General features: G+C 42.9%; 1 protein-coding gene across 1 annotated transcript; it reads left to right on the forward strand.

The window, feature by feature from the left end:
- Window positions 1-301: 301 nt before the first annotated feature.
- On the forward strand, window positions 302-10,838 carry LOC137279270 (solute carrier organic anion transporter family member 2B1-like). The gene is made up of 10 exons (XM_067811777.1): window positions 302-472; window positions 2,324-2,974; window positions 3,541-3,627; window positions 3,818-4,000; window positions 4,873-5,037; window positions 6,117-6,309; window positions 8,155-8,281; window positions 9,182-9,336; window positions 9,821-9,885; window positions 10,419-10,838. Exons 2-10 carry the CDS (start codon window positions 2,329-2,331, stop codon window positions 10,688-10,690), a joined length of 1,893 nt encoding a protein of 630 aa, XP_067667878.1. The 5' UTR covers window positions 302-472; window positions 2,324-2,328; the 3' UTR covers window positions 10,691-10,838.
- Window positions 10,839-11,895: the final 1,057 nt, after the last annotated feature.

Here is an 11,895-nt window from a genome sequence, read left to right on the forward strand (position 1 = left end):
TATTTGTCCTCTAGTCCAGAAGTGACACTTTTCGATTTGGCCAACATTTTCTCACCTATGGATATTGACACATCACATTTCGCTATTTAAGGTGCCATTGCAGAGGAATTTTTAAGCGTGTGCTCAGCTTACCTGCGTGATTGATTGTAAATTCGCCCTAAGGCGCATTGACTACATGGTGTAAAGCGATTACATGTTGCGTCCAGATGCAAAGTCACGATATTTTAATCGTTCATTCAGACAATAGCTCATAACCATTATGAGTGTAGTTTGATATGTGTTGCTGTGTTCCAAGAGAATAATCTGCTACTGTCGCACAGACAGCTTGACCCCAGTTTCTGATCCCGCACAAACATGCAGTCATACCACACCGGCTGTCAGACATAACAGTCATCTCTCCGACGTCAAGGATATGCCACAACTATTTCAAGGAACACGACCCCGCTTTTACTCACACTCCAGAATCCACGAGGTAAGTTATTATCTGATATACTGGCAGCTCAGTTGTGCAAAATATCGTCAGTTCATTATTGAAAGGCCTTGTTTGTGAAGTATGCTATAACATATGTATGTATGTTTTGACATATGCTGCACACCCCATTTCTTAATACTGCCTTCTCATAACATGAACACCTGTGCAGGATTTAGAACCATGTTGATAATCTGCATCGGATGAAGTAATAGAGAATACATTGTCATAGCGACCCATTCAGGATACTCAAATATTTCCAAAAGCCAACATTGTTTAGTCAGATGATGTCGTTGATCTCCATTCTTAGTCTTCATCATCAGTGCATTGCCTTGTCAGCTTACCTGTACCATTTTCATTAATTATTGTATATGACAATCATGTATGAATATATGAATCATATATACTGGACGAAAATGTCACTCGTAGGAAACGCATTGCGGATAATCTGGAACTCGGGTTATTCATGTCTTTTATATTTGTTTATCGGGTATTGTGTAGCAAAAGGAAGAAGTTTGGTTCATCTTTATCTTCAGTTGAGTTAATTCCCCTGACGACATATACTGCAATATATTCGACTGCATATTCATTCTCTCGATCCATTTATCGTTTTCATTTATTCTCATTTACCGAGAATTCACAGGCTTACAAATCACCCTCATTTACTTTGTTTTGAGTCATTATTGTTAACGTTTGTTTTTGTTTTCTTTCATTCATAATTATCCCAGGTTGTGCGTATTTATTGTTGATTAGGCGTGATTATCCCAGATGGTGAACTAGAATTATCCATGATTACAGAAAACTACCATTTCATCTTTGGGTACATTTGCTTACACAATACGTATAGGTCTATGATCGTAGAGATACAATTGTCACAGGGAAGACAGGCCATGTGTCACTGTAGCGGTAATTAAAATATTAATTAATGACTGTTTCTTCCTAGAAATATCCTGGTTCAGAATACTCAGAAATACTTCAGAAAAAATAAGATGCTGGGCAAAAGTATACACTTAGAAACTGGATTTACCTAAAAAACTATCACGTCTAAATACGGTAACACAGCCGCAGAAATACTGCCAGCAGAGTTCGACGCCAGCACCATACGATACTTCAGCATCGAATAATGATTACATTTCGTTTCATTTTTGCATCACCAAGCATGGGTATAATCTTCCCCTCATGTATGTTCGTCAGTGTTGTTTACGTGGACATGGATTAGCTCGTACGTCTTTCATCCGTACAGTTCCAGCTGTTGATATTACGACAATTAAACTTATATGTGACATAACCCCAAGTAGTACGTCAAGAGGGATGAGGTTGTCGTAACATATAATATTATATCATGTTGTACGTCAAGAAGGATGAGGTTGCTTGTCCAGCCGTGAATGTTATGTATATCGTGCAAAGAATTGCTAATTCCCTGGGTTTTATGCAACCGCTCTGCTCCATTGCCGGGGCCTGGGCAGTTGATGATTCAGTTTGCACCGTCCCAGGATTACAAAGGGATTAAAAGATAATCCAGATGAGAGACATCATGATTAATGTTTATTCTGACCAAACAGTATTTTGATACAATGTAACACATTTAAACATGTAGGCAGAAAAAACACAAATATATGCTGTTCTTAAAACTGAAATTAATAGTTATTCTAACAAAACAGTATTTGTGAAATCAGATTAGAGGCGGATTATACTCTGGCGTTTGTTGACCTTTTGCGACTGATAAGAAGTGGTACTAGAAGTGGGCAAAAGTGGATGAACTTGTAATGCACCGAATGAGTATTGCAGGTTGTCATGCCGTGTGTTGGGTTTTCTGAAGTCAAACTGGCAATATGTTTACAATATGTTTCACAGGCGCTATGCCGGACTGCAAGGAACCCACCAGCGTCGACCAAAGTGGTGAAACCTACTGTGGTGTAGGGAGCTTCAGGCCACGGATTCTGCAGCCATGCAAGCACATACTGTCCTTCTCTGTGGTGTATGGTTTTGCTGGACTATTCTCCCAGAGCCTCAATTTCTACATCAACTCTCAGGTCACAGCCCTCGAGAAACAGTTCCATTTGGATAGTACCACCACCGGCATCATCCTCAGCTGCAATGACATCGGCTTCCTCTGTACGGTCCTACTCGTCAGCCATTTTGGAAGTAGTCGCCACATACCCAGAATTCTGTCTGCGGCCTGCTTCCTGTTTGGTATTTCCGGTATTCTTGTTAGCCTCTGTCAGTTTCTCGATCCAGTCTACTTACCACAGCTATCTGATGCTGCTGTTGCTAATTCCTCGACGAAGGCGTTCACTGCTCCGCTATGTCGCCATGGTAACGTGTCTGAGACGGAAGAATGCGGCACGGATTCCACTCAGTCATCAGTGGGTCCCCGATGGGTGGTCTGGATGCTGGGGGCGGGGATGATACTGCAAGGTATCGGAAAGTCCCCGCGGACGTCACTCTCTACCGCCTACATCGACAACAACAATCCCATCAAGACAAAGACAGGACTCTATCTAGGTATGTTATAACTCTGGAGTGACTTGTAAGGAAATCAATGTGTAGAAAATTTTATTACTGCTTTACGTTGACGTCGGGCACTGTCGAGTATGTGGTTTGAGGAACGATTGCCCACGTCTTTCTTGGAATACGATGATATACATCCAGACACGACACAACCAGACACGACGCGACCAGAATCTTGAGAACCAGAGGTTACGATGATATATACAGCGACAGTAATCATTATATTTTAAATGATAATGCAGTAAAGTAATGAGAACCAATAGAAAATGTGCATTAACATCACACACTCAGGCCAGGTTGTTTTCCTTATATACCATTCAAAACAAGTATGGGATATTGGATGTACAAGAGTAATGACATACAAATGATGAAGCCAAGAAGGAAGCAGATGATAAAATTAAGGGAAAAAAGCGACAAATTATTCTATTCCTGTGGAAATGTTCCATCTGTATTACATTTTCCAATATGGATTGTCACTGGCTCTGTTCCCCTTTGTTCCCCTATCCCCAACTTTTTTTAATGGTACATACCTGAAGGTGTTTGTTTGTGGTTTTGCCTAGGTATATCGACAACAATGATAGTTTTCGGACCGGCGCTTGCAACAGCAATAGGTGGTGCATTCAGGCAGATCCCTGTGGATCTTCAAGGTAAGGCATCAGTGCAAGCAGAGATCTGGCAGAGGACAGACAGAACAGAAAGTTAACATGTTCAGTAAGCATCATGCGCAAGTTAATATGGTACATGGCATAGAGCGCAATCAAATATCCTTGGCTTTATATGACTCCGGTGTTTAGAAAATAATAAAAACACACTCGTCACACTATCCCCTATTTTCAGAGACTGCTATGACCCCAACACATCCAAAGTGGATAGGCGCTTGGTGGATAGGCTTTTTGCTGTTTGGATGCCTGGGAGTCATTATTGGACTTCCTCTGATGTTGTTCCCTAAACGTCTGCAACCAACGTGTGACAACGCATCTGTCAAGGACGCAAACAACTCCATCATACACAGCGTCAAAGGTATGTGATAGCTACATTTGAACTATTGTGAATAATGTATTTTATCCTACCCCACACGTAAAGGTCGTTTCCTGTGCGCTCTTCTATTCTGTTCAATGTACCCCGCTTACAAGAGTGTAACATTTTAACATCTTACCCGCTGGAAATGCCGAGCTGTGGGTGCTCCGTGTTAGGAATTCCTTTTCTTGAATATTTGAGTCACTTATTATGCACGGAAATTACCGATGTTTTGCGAATGCAAATAGATAACCCGAAATTGTTCTTCTTGTCGTCTGTTGGATTCTTACATCTGAAAATACGTTTTAAACAGTATAAAGTCAGTAACTCTGATATTCATGATCCGACAATCGTGCTTCGAACAGTTTAGAACTTATATCCCGAGGTGAAATAAAAACGTTCACTGGTCCATGTGGGTACATATATGGTACATCAACCCATCGTGATCAGAGAACGTATTATATTGCACATACATTGTAACACTGAATAGCAGCGGCTTGATTGTAAAAAAACACCAGTCCTGTATCTATTTAATGTACTAACATTTATATTTCGGTCCAGTTCGCGTTGGGTTAATACGACAGTGAGTTGGTTAAGGCTGCATTCAGTAGTGTTCCAGTTATATCGCGGAGTTTTGATTTGGAAAACCGGAAGTGGTGCTCAGACGTTTACCGCTTTATATGGTTATGGTGCCGACAAGAACCCACGATCATAAGTGTTAGCCTTTCTAATGGACGACAGGTTTACTCCCGCTCCTCTGTGAGGTTTTGTTTAAGGATCTAATTATTGAAGACCTGTGCACGTTAGTCTGTTTATCAGTGGAGGAAATACTGACATCAGTGACTTTTTTCTTCACTCCCATGACCAATGTGAAGATCTGCCCCGGTCCGTGTTGAGGGTGTTGCGGAGGCCAGTGTACACGTTGTGCCTCATCGGGCTGATGTTCCTCGTCTTTGTGGTGGCAGGAACAGAGTCCTTCAGCTCTAAGTACGTGGAGAAACAGTTCATGGTGCCGGGATACAAGACCAACATCATATTGGGTAGGATGATGATTATACTTGGTAGGCCAACACGGTATTTAGTGGGTCAACTTCTTACAAACTGGCAGATGTCATAGTGGATAGGCTAACGTCACACTGGATAGGTCGATGTCATACTTGGTACAGGATGTTCAGCTTGACCTGATAAGTGAATACTAATGCATTGCGTGGCCGTGTTACAACTGGTTGGGTCTATTATTGTGAAGGGGTGCGCCTTTGTCAGGTGACTTTTAAAATGTCCGAACAGATGAGACAAGGTCGGCGTTTGACATCTCAGTGTCGAGAATCGTCAGCAATGTACTAACTACTTTAAACAATTAGCTGCAGATTGTTCAATGTTTCCAATTCGGGCTTTTATGCAGCGAGCTTCCCTATTTAATGAAGTTTACTCAACCAGCCGTTTGACCTCCCGTGTCATGCATATGTAGTTCAAGCTGAACAACCTGTAGGCCAAGATGTTACTTGGTAGGTCAACTTCATACGAAGTGGCAGATGTCATAGTGGACAGGCCAACATCAGACTGGGTAGGACGATTTACGTGGTAGACCAACATCATAGCTGCTGGGTCAGCATCATATTGTGTAGGGTGATATCATTGTGGGTAGATCGGTATCATGCTGAGTAAGACAACATCATTCGTCGTAGTCCATCTTCATAAAGGGTGAACCAACATCGTTCCTGGTTGGTCAACATCATACGTCCTAGGTCAGAGGCATACTTGACAAGTCAGCATCATACTTGGTAGGTCAGTATCACACTCGGTAGGTCAACACCATGCTGGGTAAGAAGATGCCATGCTTGGTTGATCAACATCATACTTTGTAGGTCAACATCATACTTCTTAGGCCAATATCGCACTGGGTACGAAAACATCATGGGCCAACGTCATGCGTGGTACGTTAATTAACACTATGCCTGGTTGGAAAACGTCATTGCGTTGTAGTCCAACTTTATAGTCGATGGTTCGATATGTTTGTAGGTTGGCTTACATCATATTGGGTGTTCCACCATCATGCGGGAAAACACCGTCAGACTGTGCCGCTCACAGTTCCCGTTAAATATGGTCTTCATACTCCTAGGTGTACAGAAGTTGGTGGCAGTGACGATAGGAACGTTTGGAGGAGGACTAGTAACATCCCGACTCAAGCTGTCTAGGCTTGGCTGCAGCAAAATGGTGCTTATAGCGGTTTGTCTTTCGTGTTTCTTCAACTGTCTGGACTTCTTCCTTGGATGTGAAACTCCTGACATACGTGGCTTCAGTTCTGGCGAAGGGTGAGTATGTGTGTCTAATGTCCTGACATATTACGTGGCTTCAGTTCTGGCGAAGGGTGAGTGTGTGTGTCTAATGTCCTGACATACGTGACTTCAGTTCTGGTGAAGGATGTGTGTGTGTTTCTAATGTCCTGACATACGTGGCTTCAGTTCTGGCGAAGGGTGGGTATGTGTGTCTAATGTCCTGACATACGTGGCTTCAGTTTTGGCGAAGGGTGAGTGTGTGTGTCTAATGTCCTGACATATTACGTGGCTTCAGCTTTGGCGAAGGGTGAGTGTGTGTGTGTCTAATGTCCTGACATACGTGGTTTCAGTTCTGGCGAAGGGTGAGTATGTGTGTCTAATGTCCTGACATATTACGTGGCTTCAGTTCTGGCGAAGGGTGAGTGTGTGTGTCTAATGTCCTGACATATTACGTGGCTTCAGTTCTGGTGAAGGATGTGTGTGTGTCTAATGTCCTGACATACGTGGCTTCAGTTTTGGCGAAGGGTGAGTGTGTGTGTGTCTAATGTCCTGACATACGTGGCTTCAGTTTTGGCGAAGGGTGAGTGTGTGTGTCTAATGTCCTGACATATTACGTGGCTTCGGTTCTGGTGAAGGGTAATTGTGTGTGTCTAATGCCCTGACATACGAGGCTTCAGTTCTAGCGAAGGATAAGTGTGTGTTTCTAATGTCCTGACATACGTGACTTCAGTTCTAGCGAAGGGTGAGTGTGTGTGTCTAATGTGCCGATATATTACGTGGATTCAGTTTTAGCGAAGGGTGAGTGTGTGTGTCTAAAGTCCTGATATATTACGTGACTTCAGTTTTGGTGAAGGGTGAGTGTCTGTATTTAATGTCCTGACATACGTGGTTTCAGTTCTGTCGAAGGGTGAGTGCGTGTGTCTAATGTCCTGACATATTACGTGGCTTCAGTTTTGGCGAAAGGTGAGTGTGTGTGTGTCTAATGTCCTGACATACGTGGGTTCAGTTCTGTCAAAGGATGAGTGTGTGTTTTTAATGTCTTGACATACGTGGCTTCGGTTCTAACGAAGGGTGAGTGTATGTCTAATGTCCTGATATATTACGTGGATTCAGTTTTGGCGAAGGGTGAGTGTGTGTGTCTAAAGTCCTGATATACGTGGCTTCAGTTCTGGCGAAGGGTGAGTGTGTGTGTCTAATGTCCTGACATACGTGGCTTCAGTTCTAGCGAAGGGTGAGTGTGCGTGTCTAATTTCCTAACATACGTGGCTTCAGTTCTGGTGAAGGATGAGTATGTTTTTCTAAAATCCTGATATACGTGGCTTCAGTTCTGGCGAAGGGTGAGTGTGTGTGTCTAATGTCCTGACATACGTGGCTTCAGTTCTAGCGAAGGGTGAGTGTGTGTGTCTAATGTGCCGATATATTACGTGGATTCAGTTCTGGCGAAGGGTGAGTGTGAGAGTCTAATGTCCTGACATACGTGGATTCAGTTCTAGCGAAGGGTGAGCGTATGTCTAATGTGCTGATATATTACGTGACTTCAGTTTTGGCGAAGGGTGAGTGTCTGTTTTTAATGTCCTGACATACGTGGTTTCAGTTCTGTCGAAGGGTGAGTGTGTGCAATTGGTCTTCAAACCACGTCTGTTGAAAGAGTAGACTAATGGGAACGGGTGGTCAGTATCGTTCGCTTGAATCATGTATGTTGTTGTATCCCACTTGCCTTATCATGTCCATCACTTGAATGTGTGATCCAGATTCTTTACGCAACATAGCTAAGACATTGGCATTAGACGCCAAACGCAAAAGAAAGAAATACTTTTATGGAGTAAGGTAAGAGTTTTATGTTAATATTCTCTTTTCTATGATGCTGTTGCTATTCCTTAGGGCCGTTACTTATGACGACGGTATCAATGCATGCACCTGCGACTTGACCAACTACTTCCCAGTGTGTGGAGACAACATCACCTACTTCTCTCCATGCTTTGCTGGCTGTACCAACCAGTCCAAGTCGGTGAGATATTAGCTGTGCTCTGTATTTTAGATTCATTTTTCTCTCTCTCACTCTCTCTCACTCTCTCTCTCTCTCTCGCTCACACACACACTCACACACATACACACGCACACACACACTCTCTCAATCTCGGTCTCTGTCTGTCCCTGTCTGTCGGTCGGTCTGTCTGTCTGTCTGTCTCTCTCTCTCTCTCTCTCAGACCCGTGAAGGTCCCGGGGTAGAATAGGCCTTCAGCAACCCATGCTTGCCATAAAAGGTGACTGTGCTTGTCGTAAGAGGCGACTAAGGGGATCGGGTGGTCAGGCTCTCTGACTTGGTTGACACAAGTCATCGGTTCCCAATTGCGCAGATCGATGCTCATGTTGTTGATCACTGGATTGTCTGGTCCAGACTCGATTATTTAGAGACCGCCGCTGACAATTTTTCTCTCTTACCGGTTGTTGACAATGATCTATAAACAAACGAAAATCTATATAAAACACATCTGCAGTGCAAATACGCTTAGGGGTTTCTGATGACATAGTTACCATCAGCTTATATCTCCGAAAGATGGCATCCTGGAATATTGACAAAAGGTTATTTTCAACCACTGTTTTCTCATTGTTGTGGCGTGCTCCATGTTATCAGTCGAAAGCGATCATGCGGAAAACAGCTTTCGGAAGCGTTCGAGTACAAATGTATACGAAAGTTCTAACGGCGTGTGTGAAATCGCGATTTGTTAAGCCGTGATCTGATTGGTCAGTTCAAAAGGTTAGCTTACGCGATCTTCTACTTGCGTTTGTATAACGAATAATACTGACACTAAGTGTACTTAGACTAGGGTTCAATTATGATTGCTCTTTATGATTTTAGCGGTGTGCACATGATTTCTTGATCTCAGTCTGATTATTTCTGTTCCAGATGTATGGTGGTTGTAGTAAGGTGACCAGCGGTCAGACGACAGCTGGGATGTGCCCGACCGACTGCCCCTACCTCTACTACTACATCGCTGTCGACATGGTTATGAGACTGTGCGGCACCATGTCAATCATGCCTATGTACATGCTGCAGATCAGGTAGTGGAATGTGATGATGTGCATTCACCATGGATTTACGGATTGTTTGACGCTTGTTTTTTTCTGTTTCTGCGGTTTCACCCCGCCGCGACAGATTGCAACTATTGCGTTTTCAATGATGATAGTTTCTTAAACGACCTTTTTGGTGGAGTCCGGAAATGTTCAAATATCAAAAAGCTGTTGGGTATTAGTGAATGATAAACATGTGTACTATTTGTTTTTGTGGCAGTTTTGTGCAATGATAAAATTTGCAATTCATCGGTCCGTTTCTGACTCAAACGGACTGTACAGTATGACAAGTATTATATTTTGTCTGTAACGCTTGCTGTAACACTGTTCTGTTATTATACACGTAACACTGGCATACACCCTTGTGACCAGTGATAGATTAGGAACCAGACGACACTATTCTGTTATTATACATGTAACACTAGCGCTCTGTACGGCTAGATGAGTATGTAATCGTGCAATATTTTTTCTTTAGGAGTGTTGATGAGCGGGACAAAGCTATGGCGGTTGGCCTTCTCTCCTTCTTGGCGTCCCTCTTAGGTTGGTGACATTCTTGTTCTAGCTATGGATAGACCCGTGAAGGTCTAGTCGGAAATGGTCTTCTGGAACCCATTGAGACGACTAACGGGATCTTGGGTCAGGTTCACTGACTTGATAGACACATGGTATCTCAACTACGTAGGTCGATGCTCTTGCTGTTGATTGCTGGGTTGTCTGGTCCAGACTCGATTACTTACAGACCGCAGCCACATAGATGGAATATTGCTGAGTGCGGTGTTACATAACAAACAAACACAAAATCCAGACAGTCACGTACATTGTTTTTAAAAAGCAACTAAATATTGCAATGGATTAAGGAATTTTAATTCTTCTGAGATCCATAGTTGGTGCATACGCGCGCAGTGATGGTGCAGTCATAGTGTGCGCTGAAAGGTCAAGTATATCAAATGTAACTGTGCTTTTCACTTTCCATTTTCTATTTTGGGCAGAGTTCCCCTGTTTTAAAAAGATTTCTGTGACAGCATGTAGTCATTACTCCATTTCTAGATGTTGTGTGTTTGTATTTGTTGAAGGATTCCTGCCTGCTCCAATAATCGCTGGCTACGTGATCGATAGCACGTGTCTCATTTGGGGTGTCACGTGTGGCGTGAAGGGATCATGTGCCCAGTATGACCTGACGTCACTGAGATTCAGACTGAAGGCTCTGGAGGTCAGCGGCAAGGTCATGGCCGTCACCTTCTTCCTCATCACATTGCTTGTACTGAAACGTGAAGAGAGGATTACTGGGAAACGTGGAAAAGAGGGAGAGAAATCCAACAACGCGCTTCAAGCAACCAAACTTTGAAATGGGCTGTGTACATTGACTAGTTATTATTTGTGTACACTCTAGGACACGACAGACTGGGATGGAAAAGTTACGTATAATTATTTTATGAAATGCAAATTCTTGGATCGGCGCCTGCAATGGATTATTTCATCTGCACTGTGCCGTAGAAGACTCAAAGCAGAGTCTCAGCTGTTGACTTAATTCTAGAGAGAACTTGATTTGAGCAAATTCCTAACCCATGACAGTACGTACAAGTTAACGTTCTTCCTCATTATATGAAGACAGAATACAAGACACATACTGCAACATCACGGCACAAATAAATCTTCTCTCACAGGCTATATTTAGACATTGTTTTACTTTGTCCTGTTCTGTGATGCCTGATGTTGACCACTGAATGCCTTCTTAAGGGGAACTGTTTCCAGCAGCCTTCTGCCTTGGTAGGAAATACAGCTGCGGTGTTTCAAATGTACGTTTGACACACTTGGAGGTATACAAAAAGCACTTTTATGGCCGAAACATATTTCATTGATGCTGGTTACATACAAATAGCAATGATGCAGATTCTCAAGCGACCACGGTGTTTATTTGTTACCAGTGTCCAGTAACGATGTGGAGATCTCGTGGAGGAGTTTTGGACACATCTAGGCGAAGCTGAGGTATCCGTGACGCTCAGCCTTACCATTTAAATGTTTTATGACATCCTCGTGGAATCATTGCAATCATTATAGTAAATGTGAAGTTATCCACGGGTTGCATAGAAATAACATTGGTATTAACAGTTACGAAAGTTCGAGTTACAATAATAGACTCAAACTGACTACTAACTCCACCAGGATTGAGAAGGTGATGGGACATGCAAGGGGTGGATTTAGTGACTTGAGAGAGTTTAGCTTTATTGTAGTAGTATCCCTGCTGGGGACACCAGACATGGAATTCATACATTGTGCCAGTCTGGGGAATCGAACCAGAGTCTTCGGCGTGACTACGTGAACACTTTAACCACTAGGCTACTCCATCGCCCCAACAAGGAGTGCTAATCTCACCTTGGTCATTGCTCTATCGAGTAGAGACTCGCCTATGATTCTTATCATTCTTATGATTATGAAACTGTTTTGTCGCCTTGGTAACCAGTAAATACAGAGCGTTACGTTTGGATGTTTTTGTCATGTTCCATGTTCTGTACGTCTCTTGCGGCAATTATTTCCTTTAAAGGCCAGCTC

This window comes from Haliotis asinina, chromosome 3 (genome assembly GCF_037392515.1).
Source record: "Haliotis asinina isolate JCU_RB_2024 chromosome 3, JCU_Hal_asi_v2, whole genome shotgun sequence".
Classification (NCBI taxonomy): domain Eukaryota; kingdom Metazoa; phylum Mollusca; class Gastropoda; order Lepetellida; family Haliotidae; genus Haliotis; species Haliotis asinina.